This window comes from Protomyctophum bolini (genome assembly GCF_963924005.1).
Source record: "Protomyctophum bolini genome assembly, chromosome: 19".
NCBI lineage: Eukaryota > Metazoa > Chordata > Actinopteri > Myctophiformes > Myctophidae > Protomyctophum > Protomyctophum bolini.
Window position 1 is genome coordinate 14,894,750 of NC_137880.1, and position 21,834 is coordinate 14,916,583.

Below are 21,834 nucleotides of genomic sequence, written 5' to 3' on the forward strand. Positions count from 1 at the left end.
GCTAATTGGTGACCGGTATAGGTTTTCATAGACGGCAGAGCACAATGCCACAGTGGTGGAATATATTCAGCCTTTTCCACAGCTCTACTGCCAGCCTTCAATGTCCTTCATGAACCTCGGCCGAATATGGCACATTTTTACATTTACATTTCAAGCATTCAGCTGACTCTCTCATCCAGAGTGACTTAACAAGTACGGCTGCAGAACAAAGCCTAATGTATGCTTTGTTGTATGACTGCACCGGTGAAGGATAAATTAGGCTTTAACATTCAATTCGATAACCAGCATTGCACGCATGCAATACCAAGCAGCATGAGGGTCAGTGTGTGAAATATTCCTGTGCTCCAAGAATGCTGAAGGCAAGAAATGGGAGAGATTTCTTTTTCTTTTTAGTCTGTAACCAAGAGTCTATAGTATCCAAGGCAATTCATTGAGAACAGGACCTTTTCAGATGCTTCACTGGCCTTCCCCAGCGATGCTGGTACAGCCTGTCTCAGCATGTCATTGTCACTCCTCAGGGTACATCGTGAGAGATTCTCTTGACTGGCCATCTGGATACCAGGAAACATTCTGTCCACGTCCACGACTTTGACAGATATCCGTATTTCCCCCTACCATGGGAAGATGACAGTACATGTTCCTATCTTAAAATAAGGGATAAGGGCTTTTTCCCCCCTGTGCGGGAGTAAGTTGGGTCTCGTCTCGGCCTGAGAGTTATCTAATATAAGACTTGAATTGAGTTGGGATACTTAAGGTAGACGTGTGTGTGTGTGTGTGTGTGTGTGTGTGCACACGTGTGTGTGCATGCGTGCACGTGTAGGCTCATTCATAGTCTGGATTTTCGGTGGTGAGGTGACCACCGAACTACAACATGACGTCACAAGCCGCGGTGAAGAGCAAACCATCGTCTCTCTGTTTTTACTCGCCACTGCTCAACGTTATTTCAGCTCCGGTGGTCAGCTCACCACCGGGGGGGTGGTCACCTCACCACCGAAAAACCAGACTATGAATAGGCCGCGAGTGTGTGAGAGAGAGACCTGGCAGAACCTAACCCATTAGCTGTGGCCGATATTGGCAGAATGAGATTGTCTGTTGATGCTTTCAAGAAAATACTAAAGACTTTCCTTTCTAATAATAATAATAATAACGCTACCCCCCATGTTGTTGTGCTGTACTGTACACGTTGAGATTGGTTTCAGATGTAAAGTGCAATATGTATTATTTTATGGACGAAATAGGGACGGACGGCAGGTTGAAAGTGGTTAAAATAATCCATAGCAGGAGCCAGCATATAAAGTAGCCTATTCCGTGTTGATGATCTAAGGCTCTAAGCTCAGTTCACGACTCACTGCCACTCTGGAATTAAGCATCGACCCAAAACAAACACTGAAAAGGAATTAATAGGGAGGTAGCATAGTCTGCACGGGTCACATTGTCTTTGTATATTGGGAGCTGTGATTCAATACCTGCAATTATTATCCTTGGGCTGTTTTTTCACTTGGAGTTAATAGCCATTTGCGGTGGTGAGGAGCCAGCTCGGGAGGCTTCTCTAATTTCTACTTCTTTGAAGAGGCTTTTTTTTGGTTCGTGCCACAGAAAGGAATGCACGGTATTTCGAATGGTTGCAATTAATGGAGGTGAAAGATTTAATTCCAGGCATTTGTAAATAGGCGGCAGTGGCTCAGGGGACCGCAAGGTTCCCAGTTCGATCCCGGGCTCCCCCAGAGTTGGTGTCGAGGTGTCCTTGAGCAAGACTTTGAACCATAGACTGTAAAAAATATGGACAAAGCGTCTAACATGAACGTAAAATGAAGCCTGTCAGTCCTTGCAATGGAAGTCGCCATCTTCCTAGATCCGTTTGGGCCCAGACAACGAGGTAGGACTTCCCCTCTTCTTCTTCGTTGGTTTTTATTTTGACTCGAGTGGGTGGGAGATCCCGTTCATAGACTGTAACGGTAGCCACGCCCCTCAGAACATGCGCAACTTTATGGTCATTTTTTTTTATAAATGGGGCCATAATTTTCCAAAAAGAATATTATGACATTAGAAATGAGACTTTAAACTAGTGACTGAAAGCAAAAAGTATTCATGACCATGTTTATTAAGGTAATACAGTCTAGGTGAAGTTGGGCCCAAATACATGGACTTCTATGGGGCTATTTTTTTGAGCCCAATGACAGCGCCACAAGAGGCCATTATATGAACTTTCATTTCCTTAGTGGCTTCACAAAAAATCTGACTGCCCCCCTGCTTTGAACCCCTAATAATTAGGGGTTCAAAAGCAATTAGGGTCTAATTGTTCCCGATGTGTGTGTGTGTGTGTGTGTGTGTGTGTGTGTGTGTGTGTGTGTGTGTGTGTGTGTGTGTGTGTGTGTGTGTGTGTGTGTGTGTGTGTGTGTGTGTGTGTGTGTGTGTGTGTGTGTGTGTGTGTGTGTGTGTGTGTGTGTGTGTGTGTGTGTGTGTGTGTGTGTGCGCGTGTGTGTGTGTGCGCGTGCGCTTTGCATGAAGTATATACATTAATCATTCACCATTTATGATGGAGATGCTTAGTGGGTTGAGTATTCCACCTTCTATGTTGGTGGTCTCTTCTCTGAGGAGTAGATTCCTCATCAGTTCTACTTCATGCACTCCTAATGGTGAACCTGGAACTCCATATATGGTCATGGTTGATGTGGATCTCCTTATATTAATGTATTGTTGTACATCTTTTCACATTGAGGCAGATGGAGACGGTACACTTCCGGTTGTGTCCGTCGCATATAGCAACCTAGAACCGTTCATATGCTGGCGAAGAAGTGGTGAAGCGTTGGATTTAAATAGACGTAAATAGTGAACATAGCAGATCTACAAGCTCATAACACATCGCGCCGAGTTGTGAGCTTAGTTTGGCTTCAATATAGGGTCTCTCCCAGAGAGACATCACATTTCTCTTTTGGGTCTCGAGCCAAAAAGTTTGGAAACCATATAGGCCTATTCTATAGGCCAATATATTATTCACATACCGGTAGGCTAGTTGACATAATTATGAACTTATTCATTTGTTTAAGTAAATAAATATAAGTCATAAAATCCAATTGGAGAAGTAGGGGGAGTTTTCCCTAAGTAGACCATGCCCCACCTGTGAGCCAATCCTGAAAAGAGCACATTTACATCAGTGGCTTTTGTCCACACTGACATTTCCATTATTTGACATTCTTAGCTGGAGGCCAGGTGTTGTACAAGTGCACGGGTCAACACCATAGAATCAGTCTTTTTTTCCCTCTCCCTCTAGTCGTCACAACCTTTGACAATAGGTGCAAATGAGCCAACAGTTTCGAGGACTCATGTTTATGCATGACTGGGCTTCCAGAACGTATACCGGTATATCTTTTTTGTGGGTCCATGCAGTGGTGAGAAAAAGTTGCGGTTAGAACAGCCTGTAAATAGATTCTTTGGCGGTCCTGTCTAGAGGCCAGGGACCGGCTGAAGTCAGTGAACCACAGAAGAATGTTGAGCTAAATGAATGTCTTGAAGTACACCTGATTCACATTAGACCCATTATGTCTTCGGTCATCCATTTGGCTTGGATCGACATTTTTTCATAGCCGTTAGCTAACATTGGGAGGGGGTGTACGGATGATGGATCTGCCTTTAATCTGGAAAGACGTTTAGAAACTGTCTGCAATTTTACTAACCAGAATGAACAATTATGGAAATGAGTAGAATAACATATGGAAGGTAATATATCTGTATTTAAAAGTAAGGGTGCATTGGAAGGTGCCTATATGGTAACTTAATTTAGAAATGCACACGCATGCATACTAACACATGCAATTACATACAGTACTGTATGCATGCGCACACACACACAAACCGGGGTTGTGCTCCGAAAATAGCAGACCTACAATCTCACAATGTGCCATAGCACAAAGCGTTGTGGGTTTGTAGATCTGCTATTTTCGGTGTATGACACCGCCAGTGCAACAAGGTATGAATGTCAGTACCTTTTACTTTCCCTATGGACACTGATTTTTATGACTTCCTTAAGTTAACCCGTGGCGGTAACTTAACACTGATCCAAATCCTCCCAAATTCTCACTTTGGAGGTCTGGCGTTCAAGTGCACAAGCGACACATTTCTCTCGGTTCTTTATCCCTGAGGGTGTAGAGTAGACCACACAGAATGTTAAATTATAACGATCACGTACATTCACACACGTACAGTATGTGTGTAGCTAAGGAGCGCGAGGCATTTGACTCTACTCTCTGCGGTTCAGGGGTCTCAAAGGGAGTGTGAAAAGTTCATTTTTGATGTAGGCTACGAAGAAATATATAAAATGTGTAGAGAATAAAGGAACTACAGTCTCTTGTGGGACCACATGTCTTCTACCTCATTTGCATTAAAGGTCCGCACATCAAAAGTCACGGATGCCCTTTTTAAAATATTAATATGCTTGTTTCGGGCTCACAGCTCATGGCACCCTCTATCAGGGGCTATAGGGAAGGCAGTGCCGAGAGAGAGAGAGAGAGGCACTCCAGTACAGTTTCTGCATTCACGGTTTATGTCTAGCCCTGGCCCACTTTTTCTCTCTCCTCTTTTTTTTTTCCTCCACTGGTCAGCTTGTCTACTCCGTTCTCATGCCTGCGGGGCTGACTGACTGTCATTCTATAGGGCTCCCATTCCTTATCTCTCAAGAGAGTCTCCTGCTGACGAGCAATAGCTGAAGTGAGCATATAACAGTGGGAGAATATGTTGAGGAAGATGTTTTACCATAAAAGAAGAGCCTAGGTCCTGGTCTATACCGTTGGCGCAAAAGTGCTGCCACAGCAGTTTTGCTCTATACACTATACAGTATACGAGAAGTCCATAGGGAACAACTAGCTTGCTTGTTTGTGTCCCACAGATGGATATAGTTTTGCTTCTTTTTTTTTGCATTTGCAGTTACTTCTATGCTAAATAGCTCCCAATGAAATAAATGATTGACTTCTGATTATGAGGTGTGAAACGTGAAACATTTCTGTTTAACCATTTTGTGGGCATCTGTTTGATGTGCGTGGGTGTTTGTTTGAGTTTAATATGAGTTGCGTGTACAAATGAATTATATGTGTGAGTGCATGTGTGTCTTTGTCGGTGCATGTGTTGCCAGGTGTTGTTCTGTGTAGGTGTGGATCCTTTTAGTTCTCACATATGCTCAGAGTAAAATGCAATAAATCAAATTAAAAAAGTAATACTTCCACCCTGTTCCCAGGCAAAGCAGTCTCTACGACGTGTATTGTTACAGTACAGTAGGTTGCCATTCATCATGTTCCGTTGTAGGTTGACCAGTATTGTCAAATGGAAAAGTTATCAGGTGAAGAATACAATTAGACCAAAGTCGTCACTAATGGACATATATTTTGAAAAATAGATCTACCACGGATGTTTTTTACATAGCCAGAATGCCTGTTTGTTCTGTAATTATATGGATTAATCACCTGCTATTACAATTACCTGCATTTAAGATCTGCCTTTTGCTTGTTTTGGAATTAGAGTTTTGTACTTGCTCAGTGCAAACACAGTGTAGGGATTAGGGAATAAGGAGGAATGATCGTCTGACATGCACACATCATTGTGCGGGGTGGGGCTGTACTTCTGCTTTTGATATCCCTCCTCTGGTCATTCATTTTATTTGTGTTATGCCTGTTTCAGGTCAAAAGCCCATATCACAAGTCGCAACACGAGCCACAGATCTACAAGCCCACAAAAGTTGCAATGTGGCACGCTGTCTTTGAGCTTGTAGATTAGTTTGATTTGCTGGTAGGGAAGGGATGGGAGGGGTCATGCTTCTGCTTTTGATATACCCCTTTTGTCCCTGCATCTGGTCACACTGATTTAAAATTCATGTGTCTAATTTGTTTGATAATATTTACATTTTACAATTTAATTAAAAAATGTATCTTAACCTGGTGTCCTAATTTGGGAAATTTTTCAATAGCAAAACCACTAATCTATAAGCTCACAACGCAAAGCTTGTAGACTGGCTATTTGTTAGTCGTATGTAAAAGTATAAAGTGCTTAAATGGTTAAGCAAATCCTCTCTCTCTCTCGCTCTCTCTCACACACACACACACACACACACACACACACACACACACACACACACACACACACACACACACTCTGACCTTCTATACATATGCATTGCATCAGAGAGTGCCAGAGGTCAGGGTCGTCCAAAGTGCTGTGCCCTGGAGTAGTTAGAGGTTCATTCTCTTGCTCAAGGGCACCATAGGCGAGCAGGGATGGTGGGCAATTCAGTTCATGCTCAAGCAAGACAACCAAGATAATGAGGTTACTTTCAAAATGTAATCTGCTGGAGCTCCATGAACCCCAGTCATTTTAATCACTAACACAGGCAGCCGTGTGGAGGTGGATGAATACATTATCCTATCCGCTGAGACACTTTCCTTCTTACCTATGTCCATATAGAAGTAAACAAGGAAGTGTTGGCTCCTGAAAGTCAAAGTATAGTTATAATAGAGCGGGGAAGAGGCATACCATTTTGGAAGCCCTGCAGTTTAATTTGCAGTAAACTGTACTGTCTTACATGATACAGTACATTATTGCAGCATGTACATTCTGTATCACGTCCTTTGTCTATAATGCATTATAATTATAAACGTATCATAAATTAACATAACATTTACAAAGTATCACAATACTTCATAAATGGGCACTCACATACTTTACATAGGTACTTCACATAATACTACTACAAAAATAGCAGATCTACAAGCTCACCGCGGACAGCAATGCTCCCTCGTCTACTATTTAAGTGGTAAAGAAACTTCTTGTTGACTTGGGGTGTGTGTGTGTGTGTGTGTGTGTGTGTGTGTGTGTGTGTGTGTGTGTGTGTGCGTGTGCGTGCGGTTGAATCTCATGACATATCTCACAGTTGTGTTTTATTTGGATCAGTCCCGTCTTGTTGCTGCTTAGGTTATTGTAGGTATGAGGCCAAACGCACTCAATTTGATGTATCATGTAATCACTTCATTATTATAACGTGGCTTATGTCCTGAGTCGGCAAGACGTGTGTACCAAGGGTCCTAATATGCTGCCGTTGCCGCTTGCAGTCGGGGGTAGCTACTCTCCGAACAGTGAGGCCAACGGCTATGCAAGTTTAATTGAGGTAATATAGTATTGATTTATTTTCCTCCTTTTTTTCCCGTGTGTGTGTGTGTGTGTGTGTGTGGGTGTGTTTCTTTCCTTGCAGCTGCCTGGCTTCAGGCATTCAAGTGCTTGACCAGCCTGTAAGAAAAGCTTGGCTTCGCCAAGAGTCGTGTACCATCCCTAATGAGCTCGCTAATTATCTGCCTGATGAATACTCGGCTGATCATTCTTCAATACAAACTTAACAGGCAGTGGCATGCATGGGTTTTGGTACACTTGAGCTGGTGTAAAGGAAAGCATAAAGCATAAGTTGCTTCATGCAGGGATGTGAAAGTAACTGAGTACATTTACTTGCTGTATCATCTACAAGCTAACAACACATTGCATCATTTCATCGCACGGCATGAGAGAGATTTTGAAAACTTGGAACATTCAGAATAATTGGGCACTTTTACGAATATTTTATGTCCACAATTTTGTATGTTAACTCAAATAAAACTTTGCATACAAGACTTTTACTTGTAACGGAGCATTTCAACATTGTGGTATTGCTACTTACTTGAAAAAAAAGGGAACTTTTCTTCCACCCCTAGTGAAAATTACTCTCCGAATGGATCAACCAACTTCCTGAGAACAATACCACTGTCTTTGTCAACATACACTACATAGTAATGCGGATTTGGGTCAGCTCAGCCTAAATCAAGTTCTTTTTTTTTTATATCCAGGGGGATCTTTTGTGAACAAAATGATGCAAAAATAGAGGGGAAAAAAACGAATTATGAATTAATTTATGCCTATAATATTAGAGAAAATAATTGACCTTCAGAGGGAAATGAGAGGCACAGGGTGCAGCCATTCATCACAACCCAATGAAGGACATTCCCACTAAGTCTTTTTATAGTCTGAAAGGGCTATAGTTTAATTGACCTCTATGCTGTGATGGTTAATGGAGCACAAACGCTCTCCAGGAAACTTGTGAAGAAACATGATGACTCTGAAAGCAAACAATACACTTTGTATGCGAGTGAGACGAAGATGGGTGATTAAGGATATTTTTATATATTTCATAAGGCCATTATTTTTAATCCATACAATTACAATTTAAAGTATGATGATATGACACATACATATATCATTTTTAGGTTATGGAGTAATGCTATATATATTATTTATCCATAAAGTCAGCATGCACAGCAAACACAGCCATGATACAAAACGGGACAAAAAAAACTATTGCATAATTAAAGTTTGTGTTCTACGTTCATGCTTGTGTTGTTGGGTTTAAATTGTTCTGTTATTGTACTGATGTAGCACTTTGAGATTATTATGAATAATGAAGTACTGTACTGTTCCCTTTTCACATCTACTGTACAGTAGATGATAGTTAATGTTATTAAATAAGGTTGAACATATGCAGTAAGTGTAGCAGTTAACCGTCTTAGACGGTTAATCACTTTGAGCCCATGGCAAGAGGAGGTATTTGAGCCACTACAATTATATGCATACTTGAGATGTCTATTTCTACATCCAAAGGAATGGCTGCTGCCTCAGTGGAGCACGCGCACAGAGAGAGAGAGAGGGGGGGGGGGGGGGGGGGGGATTCTGAGTTTTCTTGGCTGAATGCAAAATGCATCTGAAGCTTTTCCTCTGGGAATCCTAATCATAGCTACAAACTCCGAAATCGGGGTCAGAATATGCATGGAAATTCAATGGGGGAATGCAGGAAGAAAGCATTGAAGTATGCATTGCCAGAGATCCTTCAATCCAAGGCCTCTTTTACACAGACTCACTTTTACACAGTCTACACTCAGAGTTATATGAACAACTCTTGACTGTGTATATCATTGCATGGCTTCTTTTTTTTCTTCTTCTTCTTCAGAATGGGAATCAGACGGCACTTGAGCTGTGGCACAAACCCATTTCTTTCCTAGATTTGTGCCAAGTTTAATTTTAGATTTCTGATTTTCATCTCATTTACCTACTCTAATTTTTATCAAACGAATCCAGCGCTGCTTGTCTCGATGCATTATGGCCAGCTTGCCTCAGTAAATCTGTCCTACATGAAAAGGTGTTTTTCACAGCATAGCCCTCATAGGTACCAGTAAGACGCGCAAACGCGGGAAGCGAACGCAGCTCGTACATATTTGGCTTTTTTAAAGATTTCTTTTTAAGTTATTTTTTTAAGTTACGTTATTTTAAGTTAAGTTTTTAACGAGTGATTTGTTTGTGATTGATGCAGCACACGCCATATTTGGACGTATAGCTGCTTTGGGGACTCCGTATATGGTTATGGCTGAGTAACACTTTGTTCGCAATAACTACGTATACTAATCATCTAAGCAATTTCCCAGAGGCCATCCACTTTGCAGAAACCTTTGTACCCTGCACTGGTGATGTACAGTAACTAGATCTTCAGAGATGTTTTGCCCTGGACTTGAACCCAGGATCTTCTTGACTGATCATCCTCACCCCACAGGCTCTCTTATGGCATTCAATGTTTGTATGCATGTGGGTGTGTGTGTATAAGATAGAGGTGGGATCATGATGGAAGTCCAACTATCTTTGAAGAACAAATCAATCTACATTTTCCATAACGTTGATCATCCCTGAGGCTGCTCTATCCCACGTTAGAATTTAATCACTTTCAATACATACACAATAATTTTCCATAATCTATGCTTTTTGAATTTACCGGTATGCCATTTGGTATTCTACACAGTATATAGACCAACATCTGAATTGGACTCTAGCGGTAATAGTGTCCCAGTAAGTAGAGCAGGCGAGATTCCTTTTTTTCTGGTAATTTGCTCTGCAATTTTGCACATAACTGCCTGCAAAATAGCATTTATGAACAAGCTTATGTGTAAATTCGATGGATAGTTTTATCTAAAGCACCTTACAGTATCACGCGGGCATATTCTTTTCAGCATGGGTGGTCCTGGTAGGAATTAAAACCCACCCTGCTTATGCTATTGAGCTACACGTGGAATGGAACCCATATCATATCGTATTATTAGCGTTACTGTCAAGCTCTACCAGTTGACCTAGAGTATACCGCATTGGACTGACATTAATAATGGTTAATCTAACCATAGGTCCCTTTATCCTTTCCTGAAATTATATCCATCATACCTTTTATCACACTTACTTTCTTGCACTATAGCTTCAAGAAACTAATGCAATAGCACTGTAGTCCAATATAGTGTTTTTGATAGAATTTTTTGTTTTAGTCATATGTCTTTTGATAGTCTAAAACGTAAGGTCTGAAAGATTTTAGTTTTAGTCGACTAAAGTAAATATCCAATTTTAGTCTACAGTTGAACTACAGTTGATTTTGTCTTGATGGCGTAGTAATGGCAGATTTTACCTCTGGGTACCTACCATGGTGTTTACGCCATGGAAATGGCGCCACCCTTAGCCGATTCTTGAGTGAGATGAGCTTAGATAAAACCTGGTTGCATGCTGAAAAGCTCTAGCCAAATATTCTGTGGCTCTTGAAAGGTTAGCAAAAGTCATTATATCAGTTTGACTACTAATATATAAAAATAAAGAAATAAAGGCCCCAAATGCTTCACCTGCCTGTCAGGAAATGTCTGTAAAATGCAATACATTCCAATCATATCCATGCCAGTGGAACAATAATGGATACATTATTTGCCAAACACGCAAGATTGAGCTGCAAGCAGTGCTGGAAGCAGAGCGCCTCCGACTTTCACTTAGCGGAAATGCCACTCTAATTGGTGTCAACTTCCCTTTGTAGGAGCATAGCCTCCACACCTGCACTGGGATACTTGGGCGTCGTGTTGCTTGCACTCTCGGTTTACAGTTTCATCTTTCCACATCTATAATTGCAAAGACATGAGTGGGAGGAGGAATAATCAGAAGCAGGTGCACCTCATTGTCTTGACGGCGGGCCACTGTCACGTCTCTCTACATCAGTGGTTCTCAACCTTTATTGGGAATAAGTGGATAAGGGCCTGGCCTCCAGAGTGGCTGGGGAACATTTAAGCCCCCCACCCTATTGGCCAAAGCTGGATCTGCAGTCGGGCGAAGTACAAAAAAACGAGCAGCTGTGTTTTAACACAGAGTGCTCGTTCTTGGAGTTTGGAGAATGGAGAATAATTCAGTAGTAGAGCGTTCTTCCGGGTGCTTCAAACACCAGTGAGCAACTTCCATTGAAATGAATAGCTGGGGGCGGGGCAGTCCGCCCTATACAAGTCTAAGATCAAGGCCCACCTAAACATTTCAACAGGCGTTCGTAGCCCACCCAACTGACCACTTAGCGCAGTCAGATGGGCTTTCTGCTGCCGTGTACAGCAGCCCGTGTGCATTTTCAGAGGATGTTTTAAATCAAACGGTTGTGTTCCAGCTTGGGTCGATGGAACTAACATGCATGGAAGAATTATCATTGTGGGATCGCTAAGGCTGAAATCTGAAAATTCAGTACTACAGTATACTTAAACGCTCTATACTTGATAACACAGACCTGTAAAGAGCACATTTCACTACACAAATCAATTAACCAAAAATTGCCAATCTACAAGCTCACAACGCGTTATGAGCTTGTAGATTGGCTATTGTTGCCGAACGTTCCCGGCAGAATAGGCATGCTGGGGATTCAAGTGGTTAACAAATGTTTAGGTTTTAAGCATATTTTGATTGGGACATTTAATGCTCATATTGTCCCATCTCTAGTCGGGAGAAGAGAGGAAGTGGGTGACTGCATCTCAAGTCCTTAAATTACATCCGCATACACTTGCATTACATCCAATCCTTGCATGTTAGTCAAACATGGAAACCAGAAGAGGAGAGATTTGAATTTTTGGAAGTTGGCAATTCCTTTCACAGCGTGTGTGAACTGTGAAGTGCAGAGTTTTATTCAGCTTTTGGGCACCATTGAGAGGCAGCATGCACCTCGTTGCTGTCGGGTGAAAACCTTGTACAGTATGTCCAAAATGGTTCATGTTTTTAGATATTTTTTGGCCTGACTGTGTCGGGAGGAAACTAAACGTCATACTGTATGTACCAAAACTGTTACTTTTCAGGATTCAAATTTTAAAAAGGACAAAAGTTGCAGATCGACGAGGTCAAAACTCAAAATGCTTCACTTGTGGATCTGCGACTTTTGATGCATTTGTGAGGTTGTAGTAGTGTAGTGTAGTGTAGTAGTAGTATGCTCAAGTAGTAGGGCATTGATTTAAATGCCCACAACAGGTTAGAATATGGAGATAAGGGGTTTCTGTCCGACAGCAACGATCTGTTTGTTGTGCAGCTCTGACAAGTCATGCCCGTGGAGACGACTCCTCCCCTGTTGAGCCGCTGCTCAGAGGCACTGTCGGAAGAAATACTTAAGTAAAAGTATAGCAATACCACAATGTAAAAAGTAAAATAACTGTATTCATAATTGTACTTGATTAAAAAGTAGTACAAACGTACTGGCATTAAAATATTGCCAAAATAGTATCCCTTTTTGGCAAACTTGTGCAAAAATAGCAGATCCACAAGCTATAAAAGTATAAAATAGGGCTTAAGTGGTTAATGTTGTTTTGATTAATAATCCAAATCTGCGAGGTAACTTGTAACTAACGTTTGACTGAGACGTCGTGGAGTACTGTTAGTAGAAGAAAAAAGAAAATTGACATACTCAAGCAAATTAAAAGTACTACTTGAGTTGTCTACAGTACTTGCGTAAATGTACTTTCCACCAGTGAGTACCAGTACTTATTCCTTGTATAGTGTCCATGGCAACCAAGTGGAGAAAGCAGGCGCAGCCACAGGGGTTTGCTGTCAAAATATGAGTCTTTGCTAAAAGCACGTGTGAAAAAACAGTCTGAGAGAGAGAGCATCAGTGAGCAGGGAAGTGGCAGAGTAATAATGTGGCAGAGGGCCTCTTTCATTCCACCACCATCACCACAGTGAGTGACACCTCGCGACACACACACACACACACACACACACACACACACACACACACACACACACACACACACTCGCATAAAATATATATAACCTGAAATTCACCCCTTGAAAAATATCCACTGTAGAAAAATGCACTTATAATGTAAATTATATGTCCACAAGCATGAATAATGTAAATGGCTTACAGTAGCTTACGTAATACATATCCAAAAATAGTGAATTGATATTTTTTTCTATTCATTAAAAATGGGTAAAGTTCTTATTTATTTCATTACGTTTTTGCACTTAGTACATTTGAGAGGTATGATTCCATCAGTGTATTTTTTTTAAAGTCTGTTACAAGGAGTTTGGTTTACAAAATTTACTTGAGTAAAAGCACAAAAGTATTGCCATCAAAATGTACTTAAGTACCAAAAGTGAAATGAGTCCATCCATCCATCCATCCATCTTCAACTGCTTATCCGTAGTCGGGTCCTCCTAAACCACCTAAACTGGCTCCAGCGACTGTACTCGTAACTGAACTTCTCACCTTATCTCTAAGGGAGATGTTAGCCACCCGTGACCCGTCAAAGAAAACTCATTTCGGCCGATTGTATTAGCGACCTTATATTCTTTCGGTCATGACCCAGTAAAATTTGTCATTCTGCAGAATGGCCCATTTCACAACTTTTCCGATGTATATACATATTTTGAAAATTGCAATGCATTGTGAGCTTGTCTCAGCTATTTTCAAATGGCCAAAGTATAGGGGGCTGGAGTGGTTATGTGTGTTTGTAATAATAATCAAAATCTAACTAGTAATCTAAAAGTAACTAGTAACTAAGGTTCAAATAATAAATGTGAATTAAAAGCACAACATTCTGAGATGTACTGGAGTAGTAAAAGTATAGACAATTGGAAAATACTCCAATAAAGTAAAAGTAGCCTACTAGTTACTTTCCAGCACTGATAAGGACCCCTGCTCGATAAACGGCTTAGTACCAGAGGGAACCTCCACATGTACGAGGTTAAAAGTTTATAAGGGCAAACACTTTCCCAGCCTCGGCTACCGCAAATAGGCCATAGAAAGCCGTTATCAAACAGTTCTTTTGATGTCTGGACGTGTATGTGTGTCTGTGTATGTGTGCATATGTGAGTCTGTTCCGCACATTTTTTTAGGACAGCATGGCCTCCTGGGCTGGCAAGTGTGAAATTAACATTAATGAGAATTTAACACCATGGGGGGCGGGAGGAGGATGGGACTCCTCCGTCTACCTCCCCTCTACCTCGAGTGAAAGTAAACTTTCTCTCCCAAAATGCTCTCGTCGATGAGAATTACAGCAGTGTAGTAGGCTATAGGTGGCATTTTCTAAAATGAATGCACATACAGTATGAACTATGAAGGCATGGCTCCCCAACAGGGACATATAGATACAGTGCAATGAGTGCATTGCACTTCCAGTGATAAAAAGTATCTGCCAAACGTTGTAGGCCTACTTTAACATCTTCAGAAGGCTTGTATTATAGGCACTGACTGCAGTGATGGCGGGAGCCTATATGGCATCTGTTGTAATTAATATTATGCAAAATGTACATTAATTTGTCTTTAACTCCATAATGATGCCATGTGGCTAACATCCCCTGTCGGTCTTCCAGCCGTGCGAACACTCCACCCCCACACTGGACTATCTTTATCTTAAAACATTTCTGCACTTAAATTGTAATCTCCCGCAGCATTATGGGAGCCCCGCGGTTCACTCATCCAACAACCCTGGAGAGCTTCACTCTACAGGAGAGAAATGCGTCTGATTAAGCTCCTCGTTCATTTTGTCAAGAGGATCGTGCTTCATGTATAGCTGGATCCTTGGAAATTCAAAATGGTCAGATTACGTTTAGTACAAATCACTTGATTTTGAAGTAAGCACTCAGGGTGGTCTTTAAATGCAGGGTCACAGTCTCTTCCCTGAATGAGATTATGGCACATATGACTTGGAATGTAATTAATTTCTGCTTCTTTTTAATCCCATTGCGGACCCAGAGATGCAGAGATTCTCCATTACTGTACATGGCCTATTGTCAGAACCCTAGTGGAGAAAGGCTTAGGAGGCAAATCCAATTATTAGACGTAATATTCACTTTAGAATGTTATTTTTGTATCCTTGGCGAGTGTCCTTGCTTGTGGTCATTTGAGAAACACCGGCGGAATGACTGATTTCTTTTTTTTCTTTTTGCAGAGCAGCGGAAGATGCTGTGACACTGTATCTTGATTTAACACAGGACAGTTTGATGGTGTGAACCATGTTCCCTGGTGCTGTTTAAATCCTTTAAAAAATATTCCTCTTAATAAATGTACGTGGCAAGTAATTTTCTACACCCCAAAACAGTATCTTCTGTATCTCTGCCCTCCTTTAGTATACAAGGATCTATTGCATATCATCTCTTTCGGGTAGAAACATTATGTCCAAAACTGCCAAAGTAACAGATCTACAAGTGGTTCGAGCTTGTGGATGTGCTACTTTCAATGCTTTTGTGTGACGATGTAGTATCAAGTAGGGAATTAATTTAGGAGCTAGGATGGCTAATGTGTGGCACACCCTGCGATCCCATTCATTCATAATCGCTAATAATAGTCAACCCTGTCTGAGTTATGTGGCCCGTGCCCAACCTGGATCCATGCAGTAAGTGCTATATGGCAGGGATTTAATTGCAGAGCACTATATAAATGCTTTGGAGACGTTTTGATTAAAGTATTTATTAACAGTTTGTAGAATTACAGTACATTTCAAGTACAACTCAATACAAAAACACCATAAAGTATTACACTAATTTACAAGAGGGTCCACCATTTTCAATTCATCATAACATCATAACACAAATATACACTTCTATATAGCCAAAAATAGGAAATCATCATAGAAGAGTTGAAAAGGGAAAAAAAATATATATACAGTGAGGGGGAAAAGGTGTTGGTGGGGGGATTCAGAATTTATGGGGTCCAGTTTCGAATTGCAGCCGTCCGTAGGTGCCCTTTGAGAGCGGTTTTGAGCTGAAGCGGAAGACATTAACCAAATAAGAAACAAAATTGTTGGATGTAAGCGTTGTTGTTGATCTATGAGGCGAGGAACATTTGTAGTTTGCATTTGTATTGAATCCTTGAAAGCCACGACTACTATACTGTATGGTGTATGCATTTGCATGCCAGCCTGCTTCTCGCACCTTCGCTCCCCTATCGTTATGTAACCCACCACCCACCCACACAATTTAAACTAGGTTGTGAAAAGAAATACAAATATAACTACTGTATATCTTACAGCGTGCGGAGGATATCCTCCACATCTACCCATGTCCACCACCACCATTTGACCCTGGTCCACCTCCGCAGTGCAATCTCCAGTGTTGGGGAGTATTAAGCTACATGTAGCTGAGCTACGTAGCTTAGCTACATTTTGCTGTAGCTTGTGGTAGCTTAGCTACATTCATATTGGTGTACCTCGTCAAGTAGCTCAGCTACTTTTTGGGTCATTTTTGGTAGCTTAGCTACTCAAGTTACAAGCTACAATTTTGGGCAATAACATGAAATAAATATATTCATTTTGACCATTAGTTGCTGTGTTAATTCTTGTACTAGAACCCCCTTTGAAAAATCAAGGACTGTTCCTTTTTCTGATTGCTTTGAGGGCATGTCAGCTCTTGACAAGCCAACAGCTGCCTCTAATTGTTTTATCCTTTCTTTAATGGGGGAAAATCTGTCTAGAACAGGGGTCTTCAAATGTTGACGATCAAATGTCATCATGTAACAGTTGTTTAGTTATAATGTAGGTGTAGTTATCTCATTATACAAGGGTCTCTTTTTTTACAGTTAAGATGTGTTAACATTGACGATCAAATGCCATGTATAACACACAGTATCCTCAACAGATCCTCTTTTATTTGTGTAAGTCTCTAAGTCTTTTTTTTTTAAATAAATCCGTTGAGAGGCATATTTCAGCTGGCATCGTGGCATGTGACTTTTTTGTAGGATATTATATTTTGTTTCATATGCACCGCATGTACATTCTCAATTTAACGCTGAAAAATAAAAAGTAGCTGAGCTACTTTTTCCATGTAGCTGTAGCTTTACAAGCTACATTTCTCCAGGGGTAGCTATGTAGCTTGATCAAGCTACTGCCATGGTGAGCTACTTGTAGCTTTACAAGCTACGCTTTCAAAGTAACTTCCCCAACACTGGCAATCTCTCATAGTGCCTCTGCGGTGTTTCTCCATGTCAGCACGGGATCATTATCAAGTCAACACACCCACCCTCTTCCCAACAACGTATGCTAGAAGTCTTCGATACATTTATTTGACAGCATATTGACAGTAACAGCAGTGAGAGCTGCTTGGGGCTCCATTAACCAATATGAGCCGCTCTGCTGGCTGGTGCGGCGCTGCAAAAGTAGGGGCCGGGCAAATCAGATTGAGGTGACACAGCTGTTTCCGGGACTTGATGTGCCGGGGCACGAATCTGTTGACTGAGCGTGCGGTGAACGGCATCCAAAGGATTGCATCCACTTGGAAGACTGACATGGGGCAGTTGGCCTTTTAATGGCATGTAAAGGCTATTAACGTGCATTTGCAGAGATCAAATGTGCAAATCGAACTCAGTCTTGTGTGCATGCGCAGTCTGCCATGCAAGCACATTCATATAGACACAATGCTAACGAGAGTGTAAGTAAGTAAGTAAGCCTTGCTGAGTCATGAGGCCCATATAGGGCAGGAGCCGATCTCCTATTTCTGTAGCGTGAGGCAGCTTGATGTACAAGTACACTGCCTGGACATGACGCTAGTACGTCGCAGGGTTAACATGTTACAGTAGCCGTATATGAAAATAAAATAAAATTCCTGATCTACAAGCTCACAAACATGCAGCACATTTTCCAAAAGGAAATGCATGTATTTAATTAATTGAGTCTGACCAGAAGCAGGAATAACACCGGCCGGCCATACAAATTAATGACTAGAGATATCAAAAGTCCCCCCTCCCCATCTGCCCCAGCAAATACAACCCTGGAATGATGTACTCTTATGTGAAACACAAAATACACAAAGTACAGTATATCATGGGTTCTCAACCCGTGGGTCGCGACCCCTATGGGGGTCGCCAGATTATTTTGGGGGTCCCCAAATAATAATTATTTTTTTTTGCAACTGAATTGCTGGAAAATGGAAATGAAGAGTTTACATATAGTACACATATAAACCTTCCCTAATGATTATCTAGTTTCAGTATTTATTTATGGTGTATTGTCTCTATTATTAAGGTTATTGTAGCAGTCAATTTATATTGTGGGTCGGGAGGGGGCGGGGTGGGGGTCCCGAGACACTGCCAAAGCATCTCCGGGGGTCCCCGGCCAAAAACGTTGAGAACCCCTGCAGTATATGAATGCTCAGGCCAGGGGAAGAGAACCCCTGCAGTATATGAATGCTCAGGCCAGGGGAAGAGAACCCCTGCAGTATATGAATGCTCAGGCCAGGGGAAGAGAACCCCTGCAGTATATGAATGCTCAGGCCAGGGGAAGAGAACCCCTGCAGTATATGAATGCTCAGGCCAGGGGAAGAGAACCCCTGCAGTATATGAATGCTCAGGCCAGGGGAAGAGAACCCCTGCAGTATATGAATGCTCAGGCCAGGGGAAGAGAACCCCTGCAGTATATGAATGCTCAGGCCAGGGGAAGAGAACCCCTGCAGTATATGAATGCTCAGGCCAGGGGAACCCCTGCAGTATATGAATGCTCAGGCCAGGGGAACCCCTGCAGTATATGAATGCTCAGGCCAGGGGAAGAGAACCCCTGCAGTATATGAATGCTCAGGCCAGGGGAAGAGAGATGCTGCAGGTGTGATTTATAGCTCAGCCACGCTCGGGTGTGTTGCATCTCTGACATGGTCTCAGCTCGACCTATCAACTTCCTGGAACAAAGGGACAGAACACGGCCAGCAAGGACGCACACGACAGGGCCAACCCTGCATGGCGCCGGCACAATGTGCACAAAGATAAAATATCGTCGCTGTTCGGGCTAAAAGCTCCTATCTCCATATTTTAACTTTGCGTTTTTTTCTTTCTTCATAAATGCCCTACTAACCTACTTGATCATCATGTTGCAGCATCCAAAGTAGCAGATCCGCAAGGTTGAGCTGCTACTTTTATTTTGTATATATATATTTTTTCTATGATTTTTTTTTTGGGGGGGCTTTTTTCTGCATTTATTTGATAGTGTATAGTACGTTGACAGGAAATGGGGGGGAGAGAGATGGGGAGTGACATGCAGCAAAGGTCGAACCCGTGACACACTGTCAGGCTGGATTAGCAGCCTAGGTGCCTGGACCGCTAGGCCGGCCCGGGTCTCCATCTGCTACTTTTTATGCTTTTGAATTTGAATCTTGAAAAGTACATTTTGGGAAATATGAGGGTTCCCCCCCCCCAACATATTATGTACGCACGCACACACACATACTATTATACCGTACGGGACAATATTATGAATCACATTCTTTCCCACATTTTGCAATTTGTAACTGCAAACCTCAGTTTAATTGTGTGGTGGTGTTGTGCACCCGAGATAACCGATCTACAACAAGCTTGTGAGCTTGCGAAGACCCGAAAGATGGTCCTCATAATAACACACGCACACTAGAATGGACTCTACACTCTGTGGAGCGGAGATGTCAGTTCCTCTCACCATGACATACTCAGCCAATCACAGGTGGTACGGGAAGTCTCACTCCTATAATATAGGAGTGAGACTTCCCGTGATATATTATATCCACCGACCCAGTGAGGTCACATCCACCCACAAGTGAAGCGCTGCACACAGAGGGACATTGCAAAAAGCTTTCCAGCCCACCAGGGTGTGTTTACAAGTCCCGATTGAAGACCCTCCAAGGATACAGATGGGGGCACCATGCACTCGTGCCGGGGGTACGTTGGGGAGAGGGCTTTAATTTGCTCCCCTTGTGCAGCTTAAGACGTTTCCCCATGGATATAAGTAGATTAAGGAGGTGCTGTTGCTCAGCGTGAAGCAGCAAGCAGCAGGTAGATAATCAGATGCTGTACCACCACTTCCCCATTGCTTTGTGGGTCTAACATTACAGGGCCGTGATCCCTCTGATCCATATCGTTTGGATACGCTGTGTGGAGTCAGCCACTCATTGGCCGCCTGGTATTTGAATGGCCCTCCAAGGCTGCCCCGAGAGGTGACAATGGCTGGCAGGTGGCCGCTTCTTTTTTAGGGTTTAAGACTTACCTCCAGCCAAAACAGCCACTTAATCTCCTAACCGTCTCCGGATGAAGGTAATGAGTGAGCAGCTTGCTCTGGTTGATGCACTGACGGAGATACGTATTAGATGCAGCAGGCAGGCTAACAGGCTTGTGACCAGGGCAAGGAATTTACCCAAAAGAGGACATCTGAATGACTACCTTATTAAATCTTCTACTTAAATAGCCATGCCCATGCAGCAGACTATAGCCCTGCATGAGGCCGGGAATCCTGATAGGGTTATTTTTGCCCTTTGGCCGAGTGACCAAGTGTTTTTCCTGTGGCAGACCGGGATTCAAATCCAGGTGGTTGTTACATCCACACTCACAAGTGCAAACATGCACACAAAACACAAAAGGTCACAAACCGCACACATGTCACACACATCACACACATGTCAAGTCGTAAACCTAAGACTTATGGTGGTGCCAGCGGCATCGGCGCAAGCAAACATTCATAAATCCAGCCACAACCATAAACCTTGTGCAGCTTTTGGTGAGCACGGCATAATCTTTGTACATGTGCATTTGAGGGCATATAGGCCTATAGCTTAATGCCTTTTAATTGAACATTATTGAACATCACTGGTGCTTATAGCGCTCTGATATTGAAACTGAGACTGGCATCAAGAAACAGATGGGTTTTACCTCCTGGCTGAAAGCTGAGAGTGCAGTTGGCATAGCTAACCTGCCACCTCCCAGCAAGGTGGTGGCTGGCTGGCTTGAACTGCTGCTCAGAGAGCAGTATCGGCTCTATCAGCTCAGCCATGCCTCCAGCAATCAGCACTGAACAACTAACTAGCCTTGCAAGCCTTTATTGAGAGGGCCCTCAGTCCAGTTGCTTCTAATTTGAGACCAACCGATATTTGGCCGATATTTCAACAATAATTTTGCTTTTTTGGAAGACATCAGTATCAGCAATTACTGTATGCAGCAGATATATCCTGTTTATTAAACACTTTCAACTTGGCGTTACTATTGTTGGCATATCTTTATATCAGAAATGGGGCTTTTGAATAGGGTTTAAGTGGTTAAATAAAGTTGTGTATGTGTTCATTGTATAATTAAAATAAAATGCAAATGCAATAAAATTGCAATTAAAATAAGTATGATCTGTCAACATGTTTTGACCGTACATAGGGATGAGGGAACAGGAACATAATACTATGTGCACTCCCAAGCGTAGGTTTCACTCACTTTAGTATTCTGTTCAAACACAATGGTATCATTAGCATGGACATGCAACAGATATTGATGTGGAAGTGCTGTTTGTGTTTGTCCTTGTGCCTGCCAGTTTTTAATTCTGTTGGTTACTGTATTGTGTGGGTAAAGGGGTTTTCCCTAGGGTGCCTATGTGGTAGGGATGAAGCCGTGCTGGTTTTATTGAACACATCCATTTTGTCGCCGGAACCACCCAGTACAAATGGAAAACAGTCGATAACAGCCTAGATGGAAAAATCCATCCATATTGGGGTGACAGTGTTCGTGTCAATAGCTCAAAGGACCCCTGGACCGTT

The 21,834-nt window shown here is 42.2% G+C and overlaps 1 protein-coding gene across 1 annotated transcript in view; it reads left to right on the forward strand.

The window, feature by feature from the left end:
* Positions 1–312: 312 nt before the first annotated feature.
* Positions 313–21,834, forward strand: part of LOC308334571 (CREB-binding protein-like) — a gene marked incomplete at both ends in the record, with an annotated part of 61,494 nt that continues 39,972 nt past the window's right edge. The window contains one exon of the mRNA XM_080791371.1: positions 313–318. Within this exon, the coding sequence (XP_080647497.1) occupies positions 313–318 (6 nt within the window). The remainder of the gene's footprint in view (positions 319–21,834) is intronic.